The 22,452-nt window shown below is 41.9% G+C and overlaps 1 protein-coding gene across 2 annotated transcripts in view; it reads left to right on the plus strand.

Moving 5' to 3' along the window:
• Nucleotides 1–2,049: 2,049 nt before the first annotated feature.
• LOC140386851 (protein phosphatase Slingshot homolog 2-like) overlaps nucleotides 2,050–22,452 on the plus strand; it is a 202,651-nt gene continuing 182,248 nt past the window's right edge. The window contains exon 1 of one of the 2 annotated variants that reach the window (XM_072469620.1): nucleotides 2,050–2,285. In XM_072469620.1, the coding sequence (XP_072325721.1) occupies nucleotides 2,223–2,285 (63 nt within the window). In that variant the 5' untranslated portion in view covers nucleotides 2,050–2,222. The remainder of the gene's footprint in view (nucleotides 2,286–22,452) is intronic. The other variant, XM_072469621.1, reaches the window with a different exon arrangement.

The raw sequence follows: 22,452 nt of genomic DNA on the forward strand, positions 1-22,452 counted from the left end.
GAGCAGGCTCAAGAGGCCATGTAGCATACTTCTGCTTTGATTTCATTATGTTCCTGTATTCATGTACTTGCTCCTTGCCTTTCTTCTTGGTGAGAGTTGTGGGTTTGGAATGTGCTGTCAAAGGATATTGGAGATTTTTGGTTTATATATCAGAAGTAATCTTTATTTAAATTTACCGTCAACCATCCTTCCTTTTGATTAATCACAAACTCACTTTAAAGGAGATCAATAAATTAACACTGGAGAATAAATGAACAAAGGAACTTGCATGTGGGCAGAACTTCTCATATCCTCAGGATGTCCCCAATTGTATTACAGCCAAAGAATTCCTTTTGAAGTGCTGTCACTGCTATTTTGATAAATATAAAAGATTATTAAGTACAATGAGTTCTGTGTCCTGGTCAAAATTCCTCTCTAAACTCGCAGCACCAAAAACAAATAAAATGGTCAGTCATTTAATGAGCTGATTGTGAAACGTTGCTATTTTAAAATTGTTTGCAGCCTTTTCCTGCATAACAAGAACACTTAAAAAGTAATTTACTGATTGTGAAAGTTCTTTTAAACATCCTGAGAACTCAATAAGATACTGAATAAATGCAAATTCTTGCGAATGATCGACAATCACAACCAAATCTTTTACTCTTTAATGTATGCTTAGTATTTACAAAAATTATTATATATACAATTGCCATTTCATACTCCCTTAATCTTCTCCATGTTAAATTGATTTGCCATTTCTTTGCCTGTCCCTTTCAAAATAATTTGTTCACATCTAGTTGATATTTTCTGTTTTATGAACAACAGAGTTTGGTCCAGTCAGCAAACTCTCAGTATCTGTCTCCAGAACATTTACAAATTATGTAAACAAAACAGGACCCAAAAAAAGACCACCGTGTAACATGACTCGTCACAAACATCAGTTGGAGCCATCTCTATTCATCTTCGTCTCCAGATTTATGTTGCTTAGTCAATTTTGTATAGAGCGATCTTACTAATATCTTGCTGGAATTCACCGGTGTGGATGCTGGGCAAAAATAGAATTGAATTTGGTTGTGATGATCTCGTAGTTGAATTGTCTGGAAACACTGTCCAAACCAAGACATCAATAACGGCAGTTGGATAAGGCAACAGCAAGGGCACTGGTATATTGGAGTTGTAAACCAGTAAAAGTCATCACCGTTGGAAGAAATGGGGCAAAGGAAGAAGAAAATGAAAAGATTTGACAAAAATTCCCAAATTACATAGTAGTATGTGATAATTCTAAATCGAAATGTTTACAGGCCTCACGCACCTCCTGTACTGGATAATCTTACTTTGCACAGGTGTACGCATGGGTTTCAGTGGACTATTTAACCATGGGGAACAGCACATTTAAATGCAACTGTCTTCAACCAAGATTTATTACTGAGGCTACTGTTGGTGTCCACAGTCTGGCCGAGATCAGCTGGGTGAGCGCGCCCATTTGCACGATCAGGTTCAGCAAACTGTTGACAGGAGAGTTTCTGTCTCATGCGGAACACTGGCAGGGGCCGTATTTTTGTCTTAACCCATTTTTAAACCCCTTTCTTTGTGCTGGGCGGGGCGGGGGGGGGGGGGGGGGGGAGGGGTTTAAAGGGAGTGGAAACGAACTGCCTGTCATTTTAGAAAGGTCTTGCAGACGCCCCCCCGCCCTTCTTCTTGTCCCTCGATAACTCCCTTTTCACCCCGCATTTGGGTTGTTTCCGGCGCGGCGATGCAGAACTTTTCTCGCTTTCCGCCCCTTCATTCTCACCCCCCCCCCCCCCCCCCGTGCCCAGTTGGCACCGCAGGGGCTGGGTGGCTTTAATCGACCCCCTCTCCACATTATGATTTGATGTTGTTAAGTTCTCGTTTCACTTTGTTATTTTTTTTGGGGGGTTGGGACAGCGAGGAGCACTTTGTCCCTCAGTTTAATTTATGTTATTCTATTTGGTTGATAGCTACCTCCCCCCCCCCCCCCAAACAAACTGTTCTCGCTCGCCGCCGAAAGAGTTAAGTCCAGTTGACAGGGCAAGGCCTCCCGCGCGTGCGCAGACGCGCGCCGCCCAAGGCAGAGCGAGTCGGCGGCTTGAGAGAAGCGTCGCTGCCTCGATTCATCTGCCTTCAGCGGATCGATTTAAACGGGAAGGACAAAAGAAACCTCTCCCCACACTTCAGTGGTCTCTCGCATGAGAATGAGATTGGTGGCGCACGGGATTGTATAGATGGCTCTAGTAACGGTCCAGCGGTCGCCGACACCCAGCACCACCTCAAGCCCTTGTGTTTCGGTGAGTGTTTTTATTATAAACCACCCCCCCGCCCCCGCCCCCGAAGACGCTCGCGGCTGACAGTGCGCCTGCGCTGTGGTCGCGCGACGTCCGTTCGTTGCCGGGCGGATCGCGCGCACTCGGTTTAAAAATAAACGTTTTAGAATGTGGCGGATCGGTTCTCCCCTCCTGAAATGTAATTGTGGGGGTGGGGGAGTTGTTAACTCGCATGGTCCTGTTTTGATGATAACACCCCCCCCCCCCCTTCCTACACACGATTCAGTGGCTGTTCATTTGTGCACAATTTAAACTCGTATTTCCTCTTGTGTGTTCCTGGTTGTCGAGGCATAGGCCCGACTTTCTTGCAGTAGTTACCATTAATCCACCTGCACGTTAAAAGTGATTTTATTGTGCGTGTGAGAGCGAGCGGGCATCTTGCTTGCCGGAACGCGATCCTTGCAATCTGCTGTTTTCATTTAGGATGCGAAATGCGTGGGCATCAGCAGTCCTTCCTATAAAACAAAAGGAGAGAATTTTGCAACGTGCATTATCCGTATTAGGAGTAACTATTTTATCGACAGGTCGTACGTCCTGCATCGTCGATGGCGCCGTGTTGACAGCCTGGTTGGTGTTGGAAACCGCTGTTGCCAACGCCATTGTGATCGCAGGCGTCCCGAAATATTGTGTTCCACTGTAATCTGGGGCTGGTCCCCCCCCCCCCCCCCCCAGGCCCTGGAAACGGAATCTTGTTTTCATCTATATTTCTTACTTGCGTGTCTCTTTTAGTAGGTGGATAAATCCTAAATCACAGCACCAAAATCTGTTCGTATCAGTTTATGTAAATCAATGCTACCCACGTAGGAATAGGTTAAATCCCATGAAGTGAACACTTCGATGCTAAGGAATATGCATTTGCTGGATTTATCCTAATTGTTTTAACATGAAGGAACAAATAAACGGATTTAAATGTGTGTCTGAAAGTTATCACTTAAAAAAAAAAATTCGAGTACCCAATTTCCTCTCCCCCCCCCCCCCCCCCCCCCCCAATTAGGGAGCAATTTGTGCACAATTTAAACTCGTATTTCCTCTTGTGTGTTCCTGGTTGTCGTGGCCAATCCATCTACCCTACACATCTTTTTGGGTTGTGGGGATGAGACCCACTCAAACACGGGGAGAATATGCAAACTGTACACGGACAGTGAACCGGGGGGCCGGGATCAAACCCGGGTCCTCGGTGACATGAGGCAGCAGTGCTCACCTCTGTGCCGCCCATAAATCTGAAAGTTATCACAATGATTCTACATATAAATTCTCCTAATGCAGTTCTACAGTAAAGCCCCAATCATATCACTTCAGTCAATCTGATGAATTTAAAACAAAGATTTTATGCACATCACTGCAGACATAAAGTATTCTATTAAATCATGTTTTCATTTTCTGTTGATGTAGTTACATCAAATTTCATGCAGTATAAAATCTAGAATACAGTGGTTGCATATTTTTCTAAGTACATGTTGAAATTTGTTTGGTTGTAAATGATGCAGATTATCTGTACATATTGCCTTTTAGATTTTTGATCTGCCCACTTTTTTATGAATGACTATTAAATCTCCAATTTAGTCTGTAGGCACTTAATTTAACAAAAGATTTGGATAGATACATTAAAACAGAAAGTACTTGGCAATAGAAACACAAGCACCACGATGGAACTATTCTTCATTTTGGCAACAAAAAACTTACTCTATTTACAGTGCTGTGATCAATGTCTACTGACAAGTGGGATTATAGGTAACAATATTTTATTATAATCATATCTAGAATTGTGTTCATATCAAGAGCAAATGTTTTACTCTGTATAGCATTAGTCATCTTCGATATAACCTATCACCGTAACATTTTCCTCCACCCATTTAATTCCCTCAACCGCTTGGTCGGTTCTTTATTTGCCAGCAGAACCTCTCCTGTGGCCTACTTAAAGGCACAGAAAATGTTTTGTATGTTTGTTCTTTTTTTTGCAGTGCAAACATGCTGGACCTGCAAGGCTAGTTTTGTGTCTCTTCCGTGGATTGTTGCTGTTGTTCGATTGTTAATCCCCACCTATTGTAATCTTAATGTATCTTGTGTGCTAGAGGAGGGGCAAAATGAAGAATAAAACAAATCCTCTCTGAAAATTTATTGCCCGAGGGTTTTAAAGCCAAATTGGTCTTTTTATGTTTAAATCAGCCTGTAATAGGCCTACTGGGGAACAAAAGCCAAAATACGTGTGTAGAGCTCGGTTTGGTATCAATCTGGATTAAGTGGTATTAAATGTAAAAATGCACCTTAGGTAAAGGCCTATAGTTCAACACTACACCAAGGTTGAAAGAAAAATACTGAAAACAGTGATTAGGCGACACAAAGTTTTAGTCTGTGCTTAATTAGATCTTGATCAATCCCCCCCCCCCCCCCCCGCCCTAACCATTCTCCTCCTCATCGCATAATTGATTACTTTTCAATTAGAGAAGTCCACATTACCCAAACTCACTTGCATGTAAAATATTCTGTCATGTTTTAATAACTTACTTGGATTGTACTGAGTTTGAAGTTGTTTTCTCTTGCACCATAAGTATTTTGCATGAGTCCTAACCTGTCTTTTCAATAATGTGAAAACATTTCAAAGGGTTTTCACCAAACCTGATCAGAGATTTTCTTATTTGATTCGTTTTCATATTTACTAAGTTAGCAGCTGTAGATACATGGGTTTGCATACCTATTGCACTAAATTATGAGCAATAATATAATGCCATTATTTTAGAGCAATCAAGAAATGCTGTTATTTTGATAAAATGTTTTGATGGGTGATTTCTTATTTAAGGAAGGTACTGATTCAGCATTAGGACCCAGGTATTGTTCCTTTCCTCTCTGCTAATTACAGCTACATAATTTTTGTGGGCGGTCTGAGTCAAAAGACTGGTGCACATCTCAGGGAGAAGGGCAGTTTGTGAGTTAAGGTTGGTCGTTCACTCTACTTCATAGTTGCAAGTTTATGGTGTTAATTGGTAAAAATTTAGAATGGATTTTTAGAAGAATATTTTTGTCACAATTACATTACCAGCTTGGTCCCAGGCAGAACATTCTTCTTTTAAATACATTTAGAGTACCCAATTCATTTTTTCTAATAAAGGGGCAATTTAGCGTGGCCAATCCACCTACCCTGCACATCTTTGGGTTGTGGGGGCGAAACCCACGCAAACACGGGAGAATGTGCAAACTCTACACGGACAGTGACCCAGAGCCGGGATCGAACCTGGGACCTCGTCGTCGTGAGGCAGCAATGCTAACCACTGTGCCACCCGTGCTGCCCCAGACAGAACATTCTTAGCAAATTTACACAAAGGCAGAAAAATGAGATTTGCGTAAAACGGAAGCAACACGGCTCAAGTATTAAAATATACTTCTAAATTAGTGCAGAAAGCCATACATTTGATTATGACTGAGGGTTTCTTTGCAATCACCAAGTCATTAAAATCTACACTTTTAATGCATATTTTCAATGATTTTCGTAAGCTTTTTCAAAATCCACATTTCAATGATTTCCGTAAGCATTTTCAAAATCCACATTTCTGTGGAAGTTGAGTGAGAATTCAATTTCTCCATTTCCCTCCTGAAGATGATGAAGCTGGTACTCAAGTAGCCATCTTTTTTGTTTCCATCTATACACTGGAGTGTCAGCAGCTTAATATCCTTTTGAGGCATCACAGTAGAGGCAAAACCCGACCTCGCTTGATGTCAAAAATGATATGTGTGAATTGGTATCACTTAATTGTGATCAAAAATTAAACACTGGCTGAATTTTTTTCCTTCTCTATTCCAGGGAGACTTGAATGGTTTTGGCTTTGTCGTTGACGAGCTGATATTATCTCACAGCATGGATTTATTTATTTTCAAACTATTGTTTGCATATCTAGCTTCAAAATGCTTATTGACCACAGATAGATGTAATGCAAGGATGTGCATACAAACATAGATAATAATTAAATATACAGCTGGTGGTATACTTTTAAGTTTATTTAATTATTTTTACAAACAAGTCAGTATTATCAATCATTGGCTTTTGTTAGAACACTTCAAAATAAATGACGATCGGGCGGCGCAGTGGGTTAGCCTTGTTGCCTCATGGCGCTGAGGTCCCAGGTTCGATCCCGGCTCTGGGTCACTGTCTGTGTGGAGTTTGCACATTCTCCCCATGTTTGTGTGGGTTTCGCCCCGACAACCTACAGATGTGCAGGCTAGGTGGATTGGCCACGCTAAATTGCCCCTTAAATTGGAAAAAATTAATTGGGTACTCTAAATTAAAAAAATAAATAAAGACGATCTGACAGTAATGCATAAAAAAGGTTTCAAATGATGAAGACTTTTTAAATACTATTAGCAGCAGTAAGCTTTCAGTCATGCTATGCCGTGTGGTTTATCCACCTCTTGTAAGATAAAATATCTGTGCAGCCTTCAGAGAACTTCAAATGCTGCACCGTACTTCTGATTCAATGGACCAATGTACAGAGCCAAAGGAAACTGAATTATGTAGACCAGGCAAGCCCAGAGCTCAGTCACTGATTCTGCTGAGATGAGATGACTCGGGCAGCACGGTGACACAATGGTTAGCACTGCTGCCTCACAGTGCCAGGGACTCTGGATCAATTCCGACCTTGGGTCACTGTCTGTGTGAGGTTGGTGTGTTCTCCCCATGTCTGCGTGGGTTTCTTCTGGGTCGGGTGCTCCAGTTTCCTCCCACAGTCCAAAGATGTGCGGATTAGGTGGCTTGGCCGTGATAAATTGCCCCTTGGTGTCCAGGGATATGCAGGTTATGTTATGAGGATAGGGCGGAGTGGACATGGGTAAGGTGCCCTTTTGATTGGTTGGTGCAGTCTCGATGGGCTGAATAACCTCCTTCAGCACTGTAGGGATTCTATGACGAGAAGTGCCTAGTTAGACTCCCGTTTGAGGGCAGCGGTGGTCAGAATAAAGAGGAGCCATACTTGACTCAACGTTAACTCTTATTCTCCACATGCTGCCAGACCTGCTGGGTATCTCCAGCACTTTATGCTTTTATTTCAGATTTCCAGATCTGCAGTATTTGCTTTTATTTTGGTGTCTGGTTGGGTGGGACATGGTTTCTTGGCAGATAAATGATCTTGTAGTATTGCCATCTGTGTGAATTTCCTGAGGAAGGGGGTCTGGTCTTGCCCTTAATGTACATCCTGTGTCACTGCCCAGGGTCAAATCTCACGCCAAGTACATGTAGTGTATCTGTGGTAATTTGATACATTGAATGATTTGATTTGTGTTTGTCCCTGAGTGAGTACACAGGACGGGTGGATTTAGTGGAATATGGAGTTGAGGTTACAATCCAATCGGCTGTGGATTTTATTAACTAGCAGAGCAGCCTCAAGGTGCCGAATGGCCTACTCCTCCTAGTTTGTATGTTTAGCAGGAGGAGGAGATGCTAGTCTGCTGTTTGTTACACTCCTGTTTGGAATTGCTGCTCCTTGTGTCTCATTGCTCAGATGTATATCACCCATCATTATTTATTCACCTACATATTCTGCTTTGATATGAATCCAGTCATTTACTTGCTGAGGAGAGGGCTTGAAACATCCTTTTTTAAGGACCATTAATTGGTACAAATGCAGATTAGAGTATTAGTTTTGCCATGAGTTGTGGAGGTTCTGGATGAATGGACAGAAAGATAAAGAAAATGAGCTCGTTGGAGTGTGATTTATAGGCATAATTAAACCGGTCAGATACAGCTGTAAAAGGATTTGTTTATTTGGCAACACGCAAAATCCCAGTGAAGAAACTGGCAACTTTGTTACACACAATATATTGTGAATTAATGCTGGTAAAGATATAGGAAATGAGTTGAATACATGGTCTAATAAACTGCCCATACATAGAAGGATAATGTTAGGTAGTGAGAAAAGGTGCTTGAGGGGAATAACTGCTGGAAATTTGGTGGTCTTTTTGAAAACTGTTAGGGTTTTATTTATATATTTTCAGAATTCATGATGGAGCCTGACCTGGTCAGCTGTGTGTATTTTTATTCCCATGCAAGAAATAGTGTTTTTAGTAAGGTTTAAGTGTTCTTGAAAAATAATCAAGAATAAAATGGATCAAATATCCTGGCAGTGTGTGGAAAGCAGTATAGACTTTAATGGTTTATTTACTGAAAGCTGATTTGGGCAGCAGTGCACTAATATGTACTTGGTTCTTTCTGGGGGAGAAAAGGTCTATCTCAAGATTGTTTTACTGGGACCCTATTTTAAGTTGGTCCAGAGAACGCTCAAATGATCACCCACCCAAACCAGTCTCAAAAGTTAAATCAAAGCAAGTAAAACCATTTAAAGTCAAAATGAAAATTCCATGTGATGCCTTCTGGTCATGGAGTCACCCAGCTGCAAATAATGGCTTGAAACATGGACAAGCAGTTGGAGGATTTGTACCTGATGATTTTGCATGTTCTTGATCTTGCAGAGATCCTCAAGGCAGCAACTGAGTGAAACTGACCAATTACGTTTTTCTCTGACTGGTTATGGCCCCAATCATGAGCTTGCATGTGCTGACAACTTCCCTCTTGATCGTTTCCAAAGTTCTAACTCTGCTACTGTCAGATATCCTGGTTACAATTTGCAACTTTCTAACAACTGCAAGTACGCAAGATAGATATTGACAAGTAACTACAGTTGTCATTGTTGGCTGACTTTATTTACTGATCTGTAAATAGCTTTTTAAGTGGTGATTCTTTAATTTGCAAAACATTTTGAACAAAAGTGTTGTACACTTTTTAAAAGGCTTTGGGAAGTATTTAAACTTGGGCAAGTACACTATGTAGTGACAGATCTTGTCCGGATTTTCTGTTTGTCAGTTCTGTTTTGTCTCTGCTGGAGTGATTTTTAAAAACAAATCTTGCTGCCGTTCTTTTATGTTTTTCTCCCTGTTGCTTTTTTGTTAGTTTTTATTTCTTGTCTGTTGTCTCATTTTGAAATTAGAAATATTGTGCATGTGCACTCTGACTCAGATTTAACTGGTGTGCTCCTTATACTGAGAAGAATGTTAAGGTCCACTGACATGTACCCAGCAGAACAATTTTGGGTGCTGTTCATCCAAAACACTAAAACCTTTTTGAAACTGGGTAGAGTAAATGGTGACAGAATAGTAGATGTTTTCATTTTCCCTCCTCTTTTTACATAAGCTCACCTCTTAGTGTGCAACGTTGGCATACACGAGGCCTGGCCAGATCTCCATTGCACAGAAGAAATTACACAGGGAGTTTGACACCAGATGAAGCACTGAGTGCTAATGATTTTAAGGATTGCGTGGAAAAGAGGGAGAAATGACTGCCTGTGACTAAGGAACTATTCCTGAACTTGGTCTCAAAAAGAACAATTGTTCTGGAACTTCGGTCTTGCAGCCTGGCTGACCTACTCAAATATCTATAGTGGGGCTTGAACTTGCAACTTTCTGACCTGAACTCAAGAGCAGTAAGTCTAAGCTAAAGCTGACCCAAGTAGTTGACCAAAGAGAGATTGGGGTTGGTTGGCTATTTACTATCATTGAAAACTTTTACCAGCAACCAGTGGACTTTTTCTTTAAACCCCCTGTTCTCAAAATGTAAGGATTTGGTAGCATAACTGAAGTTTAACACACACTGGGTGAAATGAGTTTCAAATTGTAGTAAGTACAACTACTCTGTACTTCCAGGGTGACCCTTTTTCAAAAACAATTTTGAGTCCTCATTTAAGTTGTCTTGTCCAGAAATGTGATGTTGATTTTCTTCATTAGTTTTACAATTGTGAACAGACAATTAAGCATTCAGCTAACAAAATAATTAGTGTAAATTGATTGGCTGTAAAGCAGTTAATATTCATCATCAGTTTTGTGACCTGGGTCAGTTTTTTCCTCCGTTTTTGCTGGTGGGTTAAAAGTGTGTACACATTATATCAAGTACACAGTTTCTCCTACACTGTAAAACATTCCTGTTCCAAGGAGCTCAAACTAGCCAGATTGAATGGATTCAAAATTGAGCACTGTGTCATGAATTGATTAATTTTTTTAACAACCATGCCGAGAAGTTTTAAGGATCTTAAATTTCCATAGGAGCGCATATTTAGAATGGGATCTTTGGACAAGAGGGTAGAAAGAGAGAATTGCTTCTCGCAAGATTCTAAATGGTATATGCAAAAACCCGTGGCCTGCTTTTAAAGTTGTAGTGGATAAAATTGTCTGCAGCTAGGATTTTTGCTCTCCAAGGATTGCAGTTGCACCAATGTTAACACCAACATTGCAATAATTTATGATGTAATTTTTATTGAAACAGTTGTGTGGCAAAATATTTGTTTCTGTATATTTGTTGCACACACAGCTACACATTTTTCTATTTCTTTTTGGCTCCTCTGCCAGGTACCAACAGCAGCATGTATTTCATGGATGCAAGGTGCCCTCCTATCTCCTCCTAGTTGTCATTCTTGATGTGAGCCCAAGTAGTGAGCTCAAGTAGTGAGCTAACAGTTGGTTTGACATGGGGGAGCATATCACAGCTATCCTAAACGTGGGAATTCTTTTATAGGTACAGTGGCCAGTTTATAATGCCTGCAATACCATGTTGGATGAGATCAGTTGATCTAGTACAAATTCACAATTAGCCTTCCTGATGCAGTTGTCTTTGAATCACATCTGGTGCGTTTACTTACTGAGTCGTCAGGGAATCCACACACACAGTTTCTATTTTGAAATTGGTTAACAAATTAGCGCATTTTGTTCAAGCAAACTGATGCTCTATTTGGAATTGTATTACCTGCACATTTAAATGATGGACTTTTTAATATTTTGCTTGCCCCTACCTATTTCATTAATCTAATTCAACCCTGTGAGCTCTCTGCTCATCACTACACAGTTGCCAGCTGTGTCTTCAGCTGTCTAGGCCTCAATTTCTGAAATTTGTCCCTAAATCATTTTACCTTTCTGTCTCTCCTTCTTTCTTTTAAGACACTCCGTAAATCCTACCTCTGTCATTTGTCCCAATATTATCATCTAGTGTCACATGTAGTTTGATAAGAGTCCGGTGAAATACTTTGGCAAGTTCTACGGTGTTAAGTAAGTGCAAATTGATGTTGCGACATGTAAAAGTGGTTAGGATGAGCCACGTTTTTAGGAAGTGGGAAAATGAGAAAAAAGCATAACAAGGATGTGATTTATCAGTAAACTATTGAAGTATATATACTGTTTGCAGAACATGGTGTAGAATGGCACTTCATGAATAAATCAAGTTGCGATTGGCCAAATGTTAGATTTTCTTTTAATTTTAAAATCTAGTTAACAGCCAATATTTTCCCTTTCCAATCCCTAAAAGTAGTATAAATATGACCACTGTATCATTTTTTTCACTATCCTGTCAATGCTATACTATCTGAACTGAAAGTGTTTTCAATATACAAGCTTTTTTTTTCCTTAATTTTCTTTCAATCTGTTCTGAATGTACTGATTTCTGGCTGGTCTACAAGTTCATGAGTTCGGGTCATTCTTCATTCAGATAATCCTGAGTGCGTAATCTTTGCCAATAGATGCCCAGGAGGCTTTCTGACTGGATAACGTCACAAGCAACTTTGATTATATGCTTTTATCAGGTGTGCAAATATGCACCCTTTAAGCAGAGGGCATAGTCAGTTGTTACCCCACTGAAACTGGAACATTATTTAACAATGTAATTGTTTCAGTGAAGGAAATTATCCTGATATCTTCTGGTAAATGTACTTTTCATTAATTTATTTTTGTGTCCTTTGGCCCTTCTTTCATAGTTGCTTTGAAGTAATGCGTGTCTTTGTATATAAACCATAAAATTATATAGACATTAAAAGTATAGTTCATTACACTAAAAACTTATTTAGAAAATAGAAAATTGGATTACTGTCGATAGCAGCATATAAATCGACCCGAGTATGAGAGAATCCCATTTTTTTAATGCTACAATTTCATGTTTAGGCCTGTATTTAGTGTATAATTCAATCTCCTGTTTAGATTTATGCACATATGTGTCGAACAGGTTGATGTGATGCACCTAGTGTATGGATGAAGAGTTAGAATACTTTCTACTTTTGTGTGCTTGTTTGCTTCCCATTTGTAGCCTACATGATAGCTGACCACAATGAACAAAAGAGAGCCAAATGTGTAAGTCTTTCCCTGACAGCGCACAGCCTTTCCAACAGCAAGCTCCTTGTGGCGACATACAGAAACTGGCTCCCTTGCAGGCCCCAGGCTAAACCTTTAGAGGAACTCTGGGGAGGTTTGGCCCCTAACCAAGCAGTATGCAGGCCTACTGGCATGTGGCCACGCCTTGGCACCCACGAAGCAAACTCCTAGCAATGGGTGAATAACTCCGCTGCCTTGGAAATACCTTGAGATTTGAAAGCTAAACCTTGACTGGTGCGCAAAGGCAGACTGATGTCTAAATATGTAAGCATTCCTGTAACTTCTGGAACCAAACCTGTGCCAAATCTATTGCTTTGCATTTCTTCGGAATTGACTGTGGAGGTGAGGGGCGGAGCCTAACATTTGGGCAGCCCGGGGTTTCCATAAATTTTGCCCAGGCTTGTGTCCTAGAGAGGACACTGCAGTTCTTCTGCAGAGTGTTGACACAGCTCTGGAGACAAGTAACCACCATAGTGCAAGCCATTGTCTTGTGGGATGGAAGGCTGCCACTCAATTAAAGCTATACTCAATTAGGTGCTGCCTCTATTTTTCAGCTAAGAAATACATGTTTAGCATTGTACTTTCTTTATATGTCAGCGCATGGGATCAACCAGGCAATATGGACCATGTTGTCAAGATGATATGCAGGAGTTTAAGACACGCTCCAGACAGCAGGCTATGCATTGTGACCAAAAACCAAAATGGGTCCACCTATCAGGTGAAACTAAGTCATAACGTTTGCTAACTTGTCAAATAACTGCTGCAGCAAGGCAATTCGATGTTTAAAAACTGATGCAAGAATGGAAGAAGAAGGAGCCCTGAAGATCAAATGTGTCATTAGAACAACGACCAGCTATTGGCCTGATCTTGAAGCATGTATCGGAATGGGTCCTCAAAAATCATCAAAATGGTTACATCGTCACCAGAACTGCAATGTTTATAAACACACTTAAGTGTGCCAATTCAAACCCTGAATTCAGCAAAGATTTCCGAGCAACATCTAGTTGGAGTGGCTACTTCATGGAATGAAAACGTGCAGTGTTGCGGCAGAAGACCTAAGACCTTGATGATAAAATTACCAGTTTCCAGTGATTTCTTCATTCAACAGCAGCGTGCCCATTATGTCAAATTGGCAGCATGGCTGGAAATGCCCATGCCCAAATCAGATCGTTTGGTACATTTTGAATATCCAATTCAATAGGTGGAGAGTAAGATGATTTGTTGTGGGGGGATGAATATGAAACCAAAGGTATTTGATCCAGAGTGGGATCCTTAAGATGCTGACACAGCCAAAGTGACTCATGGTGAATTCAATGAACTCTTTGCATCGGATGCTGAAGAAGATGAATTTGATGGCTTTCAAAATGTTATGATTTTGATTCAAGCTATGCTTGTAGAGTTTCATTAAAATGTGACATATTGATTTAATTTGAATTACCGCTATTTTTTTTCCCACATTTCAAAATGGCAACCAGCAACACTAGCTGTTCACGTTTTGTACTTGCCGTATAAGTGGACCCCCATTTTTGGAAGGGCTATTTAATGCTTCAAAGATTGATTTATATGTGACCTATAGTAATCTGTTTTTCTGAATTCGTTACGGCAGCAATTATAATTAAAGTGGACTGTGTATTCACATTTTTCAATTAATGGCTGACAGAATTAAGTTTTTTATTGCGGTTACGAACTGATATGTCTCTGGTTGATGCGATGCATCAAATGTGTTAGTGTAGGGGCAGTGGTTAGAACTCACGGCACCGTGGACCTGGGTTTGATCCCGTCCCCGGGTCACTGTCCGTGTGGAGTTTGCACATTTTCCCTGTGTCTGTCCCGTCTCCTGCCAGCACATAGACTCTTCTTCATCAAGCCCCATGTAAAGCCTCCCTGTGGTGATGTATGTAAGCTGGTACCTGGCACCCTAAGCTAAACCACAGGGGACTCTGAGGAGGCCAGGCCCTGAGGTTCTGGTGCCCACAAATCAACCCTCCCAGCTTTGGGTAGATAGGCCCACTGCCTTGTGGGTGTCTCAGGAGAGAAGAAGGCTAATGGCATAAAGACCAGATAGAAAATCCAGAGTCGAGGCGGTAATCCATCATCTATCAGCCAGCTTTCTGGCAACTCGCTGCAGCATAGCTGGTACCAAACCATATTAGTTTTGTCTTTTCCTTTGGATGATGCCAGTAATGCTGAGAAGGGGTCCTAATGTTTGGGTAACTCTGATCCCTTTTCCCAGGCCTGTGCTCTGGAGAGGACACTCCATCTTTGTAAGTTACGTTGGCACAACACTGGAAAAAATGGGAAGAAACAGTTACTTGTTATAAACTCTCTCTTGATTGGCATAGAACAGAGGTGCCAGATGTTACCTCTTATGGTGGGAGAGATCATAGTGTCTGATTGGATAGTTCTCACCTGCCTTATGTTGGGTAACCCCTAGCAGTTAGGTGCTGTCTCCCACGGCCTGACTTGCTTCATTGGGTTGTTACGGACAGGAGGGGGATTAGTTTAAGCAGCCCTAATTTTCTCCTCTCATTATCTGTGAGCAAGTCACCTGGCTGAAACCCATTATGTTTGGGAGCAGGTAATATTCAGGCCATTAACACCACATTGGACGTTAGGCTACCTTTGTCCTTGGAGATACAGTGTCTCTGGTGGTCAGAATTCTTCTTTAGTAATGCAAAGAAGCTTTGTGCAGCTCCAGAAAGAGGCATTTGTACCTTTTTTTAAAAAGATAACGAGATTCTGCTTGTAGTAATAATCTTTATTGTCACAAGTAGGCTTACATTAACACTGCAATGAAGTTACTGTGAAAAGCCCCCCTAGTCGCCACATTCCAGCGCCTGTTCGGGTACACACAGGGAGAGTTCAGAATGTCCAATTCACCTAAGAAGCACTTAGGGACTTGTGGGAGGAAACCAGAGCACCTGGAGGAAACCCATGTAGACACGGAGAAGGTGCAGACTCCGCACAGACAGTGACCCAAGCCGGGAATCGAACCTGGGACCCTGGTGCTGTGAAGCAACAGTGCTAACCACTGTGCTATTGTGCCACCCATGTTTGTTTGAATGTTAGAACTCCTTCTGGTTTGAGTTATGGCTAGTCAGGTGAAGCCTTGTCCATTTTTAAAGTAAAAATATTTTTTAAGGAGTAGCTTGGTTGATGTAGCTACATATTTATTTTTCTTCCTGTCTCAACTGGGTCAGGGTGCTTGGAGCTTAGAGAGTCATCTCTCAACAGGTAGGTTGCTAATTTATGCACCTGGCAAGATAAACTCAAAAGAAGACACCAGTTTGTTGCATTGCAAGCTGGAACATGAGGACCATGGGTCCTGGTGTTACTGGCGACCAACTGCAGGTGAATGCATGCAAAATAACTGATTGACAAAGAACTTGCAAGGCTCAATTATGGATATTGCTGTGTCGCAAGAAGCTAGTCTCACTCACAGTCAACCCCCTAGAGAGAAACACTACACGTTCTTCTGGCAAGGAAAAGCTTAGTGACAACACGTGAGAATGGAGTTGGTTTTGCAGTGGAAGACAGATCGCTCAGTGAGGCGTCTCACTCTTCACTTCTCAACAGGCATGGGTCCAGTTAACTTCATGTGCGCCTATATCCCAATACTCTACTCCACCCCAGATGTCAAGGATCTGTGAGGCAGTTGACGCTGCCATCAGCAGAATTCCCAGCTCCAAGAGACTGTGCCTTCCGAGGTATTTCATCACAAGCGTGGACCACACGCATAGGGACCAGAGAATCAGGCAAGGTGAACGAAAATGGGCAGAGGACTCATTGTGATGAATAGCTACTTCCAAATCAAACTGTGCCACAAGTTATCCTGGAGACAAACAAGATCACACCACTAACACCAACTAGACCTCATCTCATCACCAGACGTACCACCCTCAACAGTGCCCTCATCACTCGGCTCTTCTAGTGCTGACTGTGACAACGATCATTTCCTGGTGTGTAGCAGGGTTAGGCTGCAACCAAGAAAGCTATACCACTCCAATAAGAAAGGTCACCCTCGGATCAACACTTGCCACACTACTGAACCAGAAAGGACCCAGGAGTTGTTCAATGTTCTCGATCCGGCTCTATCGGGCAACAACATCCAAAGCCAGAACAAGGTATCAAAGTGTGTCAACTGCGCAGTGCCATGTATAACTCTGCTCTCACTGATTAGAGGAAAGAGATCAGAGGAATGCTGACCAGTTTAAAGCTTATTGGACTGAAATGGAGCCAGTTCTGCTACCAAAAAGAAAGTCCTTATGACCTATAAGCCAGTCCCCAGCAAACAAAATCTAGATGCTCTCTGAACAGCCAGAATCGTGGAAAGATTTGTGCCTCAAAACATGCGTTGCTTAAAAAATAGTCACTTTGTACAAAACAAAGGGGATCAAAGTGACTAAGAATCACTGAGGCATCTCCATTATAAGTATTGTAGGGACGGTGTTTGCTCACCTTGCCCTGACCAGGTTGTAGACGCTGACTTCACACATCTAACCCAAGTTTCAGTGAGGCTTCAGAGCTGGCAGATCGACAATTAGCATGATAGTTCTCATTTTGGCAATTACAAAATACTGTGAACAGCACAGACGACTCTGCGTAGGCTTCATAGATGTCACCAAGGCCTTCAACATTATCAGCAGAGATGGACTCTTTAAATTGCTGCACAAAATAGGCTGCCTGCCTGACCTCCTGGATGTAATTTCTTTCCAGGAGAACATGCACAGGTTATTCAACTAAAATAAAACATCATCGGAGGCTTTCAAGGTTAGCAGTAGGCTAAAGCGGAGCTGCGTCGTGGCACCAATCATCTTTTCCTCCATGCCATTATTCTACATTTCCCGTGACTCAAATATGTCTACCTGCATGCCAGAGCCCACGGTGAGCTGTTCAACTTGGTAAGACTGTGTACCAAGGTTAAAGTATGTAATGTCCTAGTCATAGTATCACAGAATTGCTACAGCACAGAAGAAGGCCATTTGGCCCATAATGTCTCATGACTGTTCTCCTAAGGAGCAATTCATATACTGCCACTCCGCTATCCTGTCCCCACATTCCTACCTTTTGAAAATGTAGAAAGATATACGGCACAGAATGAGGCCACACTGCCCATTGTGTCTGTGCTGGCTGAAAAACGAGCCAGTCTGACTGATCCCGTTTTCCAGCACCGTAACCCTGAAGGCTATGGGACTTTCGGTGCATATACAGACACCTTTTACAGTTGATGGTTTCTGCCACGGCTACTTTTTTCAGACAGTGAGTTCCAAATCTGTAGCACCCTCTAAGTGAAAACAGCTTTCCTCCACTCCCCTCTAATCCTTCTACCCATCATTTTAAATCTACGGCCCCTAGTGACTGATCCATCTGTTCTGATGGAAACGGGTCTTTTCCATCTACTTTAGAGGTTAGCACGGTTGCTTCACAATGGCAGGTTCCGAGGTTCGATTCCCGGCTTGGGTCACTGTCTGTGTGGAGTTCGCACGTTCTCCCTGTGTCTGAGTGGGTTTCCTCCGGGTGCTCCTGGTCCCTGCCACAAGTCCTGAAAAACATGCTGTTAGGTAATTTGGGATTCTGAATTCTCCCTCCAGTGTACCCGAACAGGTGCCGTAAGGTGGTGATTAGGGGCTTTTCACAGTAACTTCATTGCATTGTTAATATAAGCCTACTTGTGACAATAAAGATTATTATCCAGATTCCTCACCATCTTGTACATCTCAATCAAATCTCCACTCCGCCTCTTCTGTTCCAAGGAAAACAACCCCAGCCTATTCAATCTTTCCTCACTTCCATTTTTCCAGTCCTAGCAACTTCCTTGTAAATCTCCACTGTACCCTGTCTAATGCAGCTATATCCTTTCTATAATGAGGTAACCAGAACTGCATGCACTACTGAAGTTGCACGACTGAGTTGTGACCTAACTAGTGTTTTATTTGGCTCCAGCATAACCGTCCTGCTGTTTGTAGCCTATGCATATGCTAAGAAAGGAAAGTATTCCATATGCTGCCTTAAACACCTGATTGACCTGTCTTGCTATCTTCGGGGATCTGTGGCTATGCAATCCCGACCCCTCTCAGTATCGTCCCATTTATGGTGTATTCCTTTGCCCGTTTGACCTTCCCAAATTTATCACCTCTCACTTCGCTGAATTGAATTCCCTTTGTCATTTTTCTGCCCACCTGACCAGCCCATTGATATCTTCCTGCTGTCCATGATTTCTCTCCTCATGAACAACCATATTGTCAATTTTTGTGTTGTCTGCAAACTTCTTAACCATACCCCCTACATTTCAGTCCAAATCATTAATCTCTCGCACAAAAAGCAGGAGACCTAAAACTAGACGTAGAGAAGGCAGGAGAAATGGGGACGAGAAAAATATCAGCCATGATTACATGGCGGAGCAGACTCGATACGCTGACTGGCCTGATTCTGCTCCTATGTCTTATGGTCTTACTGAATGCAGAGTCCGTGAGTTGCTGTTTGCTGATGACGCTATGCTGGGATCTCATATTACAGCTTGTAGATTGATTCTCCAGAGCCAGCAAGGAGTTTGGACTGACAAACCTGGAAGTACACCAGGGATCCCCAGCATGTTTTCCATCTGAGACAGTGGCTGGGTCATGTGAGCTGAATGCATGACAGCCGCATCCCCACAGATGTGCTCCATGGCGAGCCTATTATCAGTAGGAGGCCAACTGATCGCCCATATCTATGATACAAGGATGTCTGCAAGCGAGACATAAAGTTGACTGGAATTGAATAGATGCATGATCGGTTCTCACTGCTGGCCAGAGTGCATGAAGACAAGCAGTCAGGAAGGGTGTGGAAAAAGCAGAGGGCAAAAGAAATGACCAGATGTATAAAAAGAGAGCACGACGGAAGGAAAAATACCTCTGACCTTGGGTCAAAACTATTCATCTGTGCCAGCTGCAGAAGGGACTGCCACATATGAATCAGCCTCTACAGCCATCACAGGCTATGTTCAATACAGAAGTGAGGTGCATCATGGATAGGGTCCATTGTCTCTTAAGACAGATGGTTGCCTATGCTGACTGATATAGCTTTCCTTTAAGTTTGTCTGTTGTGCTGCTCCACTGCTGTGAAACATAAATAGTAGCTCTATTTCAAGCTAATGTTGTGTCCTTCTATCTGCTGCAAGGCAGCCTTGGCAAGTCATGTTGCAGCTGTATAGAACCTTAGTTAGGCCACACTTGGAGTATAGTGTTCAATTCTGGTCGCCACACTACCAGAAAGATGTGGAGGCTTTAGAGAGGGTGCAGAAGAGATTTACCAGAATGGTGCCTGGTATGGAGGGCATTAGCTATGAGGAGCGGTTGAATAAACTAGGTTTGTTCTCACTGGAACAAATGAGGTTGAGGGGAGACCTGATAGAGGTCTACAAAATTATGAGGGGCATAGACAGAGTGGATAGTCAGAGGCTTTTCCCCAGGGTAGAGGGGTCAATTACTAGGGGGCATAGGTTTAAGGTGCGAGGGGCAAGGTTTGGAGTAGATGTACGAGGCAAGTTTTTTACACAGAGGGTAGTGGGTGCCTGGAACTCGCTACCGGAGGAGATGGTGGAAGCAGGGACGATAGTGACATTTAAGGGGCATATTGACAAATACATGAATAGGATGGGAATAGAGGGATACGGACCCAGGAAGTGTAGAAGATTGTAGTTTAGTCGGCAGCATGGTCGGCACGGGCTTGGAGGGCCGAAGGGCCTGTTCCTGTGCTGTACTTTTCTTTGTTCTTTGTTGTTCAATCTCAGATCCTGCTGTGGCTTAAGTTCCCTGACTTCCGTATTGTTCCTTCTGTTCTCTGCTAACACTAGATTTGGCTTCAACAGATGTGTTGAATGGCACAGTGATACCAAATAAGTGAAGTGTGATCAGAGATGGGAAACCTGCTTTTAATTTTCTCCCTACCCTTTCTGCTGAGGTCAGTTATAGTTCTCAGTAAATTGTCCTGATTAATCAGATGACAACCACAGTAAGAATCAAACCTTTCTATTCAGCGAACAAGCACACCGAGGTATTGAGTGTGCTTTTGTAATGCTTTCATGTGCATCCTGCCTTTGTCATAGAATACTTCACCATCTATTTCGAGCAGCAAGAAACAAAACACTGTCTAGGGTTTGACCAGTTATTTTTACATATCCTGTTCCGTCCTCTTGAAAATCTGAGTCACAAGATGGCCCAAGAAAATACACCTATCTGAAGTTCCAAATATGTTACACTTTTTGTCATTAGCCACTGACTAGAATAGGCTGCGTAATAAGGCAAAGGTTTTGTAGTGGGCACAGTGGTTAGCACAGTTGCTTCACAGCTCCAGGGTCCCAGGTTCGATTCCTGCTTGAGTCACTGTCTGTGCGGAGTCTGCACGTTCTCCCCGTGTCTGCGTGTGTTTCCTCCGGGTGCTCCAGTTTCCTCCCTCAAGTCCCAAAAGACGTGCTGTTAGGTGAATTGGACATTCTAAATTCTCCCTCTGAACAGACGCCGGAATGTGGCGACTAGGGGCTTTTCACAGTAATTTCATTGCAGTGTTAGTGTAAGCCTACTTGTGACAATAAAGATTATTATTATAAGAAAACGTAGAAAGTATTTCATGGCGAATGCAGTATTTCATGCCTAAAGGGAAAAGAGCCGCTAGATTTTTGCCCGCATTCAGATTTACTCCCTCCGACGAGACCTGACACAATTCGATAGAGCTTTCGCATACTGGCACCATTATTAGAATTGTCGATTCCAAATTAGATGCCTTGCAGATTGGTGCAATGTTCCATAAGCTAATACGCAGTTGCTTGAGTTTATTAGACCAAGCAACAGTCTGTCTTCTTTCTTAAATGTTGCCAATTGTCAAAACAGATTTGTAGTATGGATACAAGAAGATTGATTTGAAACTACCCAGTGCCATTTAAAGTTCTCAGATTGCATCTCCCTTTCTGTGGTGGATTGAACACATGATCTTGTGCTAAAATACATGCTGCAACTCTTTAAGTGTTCATAGTTGCTTTTTGCCACTATTTGAATGTGCAAATTATTTACTTAGGAATATTATACTTTAGTGGCTTTAGTTCCTTCTAGTTCATGTTTGTTATGGTGTTCCAAACTGCAACACAATTTTTTGCCATACCTAATCCACCTGTACTATCCTGGCCTTTGTATAATGTTATTCAAGCAGATCAATAACATGCCATTACTGTGTAAGTGATATGGGTAGAATTGGCTTTCTGTAAGAGTGGCAAAAGAATGAACACACACACCAGTCACATTTGTTTTGATTTTTTTGTGAATATAATGTGGGTTTTTTTGTAATTAAACAATGGTATACCCTTTTTTGTGTAAACAGATCTAGCCAAATGTGTGCAGGTACCAGATTTTAAATGTGCTTTGTCTTGAGCTTGACTAATCATGTAAGGAGGATTTAATCCCTTTTTAGTATCTCTAGGTTGGGTACTCTCGGTTTCATATGATTAAAAGAAAATGGAGTTGAAAGCCTTTTAAAGGTAATTTAACAATTAGTTGATACAATTCTTTTTTTAAACTTTGAAAGCTTAAAAGTTGATCCCAAAATATGTTTCATCAACATTAAAGATGCAATGTTTATTTTGTTTCAAATGAAACATTTTTAATGTGTTACTGCTTCTGAACTTGAACTTTAAAGGGGTTAAGTAGTCAGGTCAGCACCTCCACGCCACTAAATCATGGGAACGGAGGCAAAATATCCTGTAACTTTGTTGATCCAGTTGGGAGAAAAAATATGATTCTGGCTGTGCGGACTATGTTCTGAAGCACATTAAACAATGGGCACCATAGTTTGTGACAACATTGAAATATGACAGTTTGGTAAATGACAGAACATTCATCAATCCGCCCAATGTCAGTTTAAAAGTTAACAAAAAATAATTTTGAAGGGTAGAAGAACAGAGCCAAGTTATCCATGACTGATATAATGTTGCTGGCAA

Source organism: Scyliorhinus torazame, chromosome 12, assembly GCF_047496885.1.
Source record: "Scyliorhinus torazame isolate Kashiwa2021f chromosome 12, sScyTor2.1, whole genome shotgun sequence".
Classification (NCBI taxonomy): Eukaryota; Metazoa; Chordata; class Chondrichthyes; order Carcharhiniformes; family Scyliorhinidae; genus Scyliorhinus; species Scyliorhinus torazame.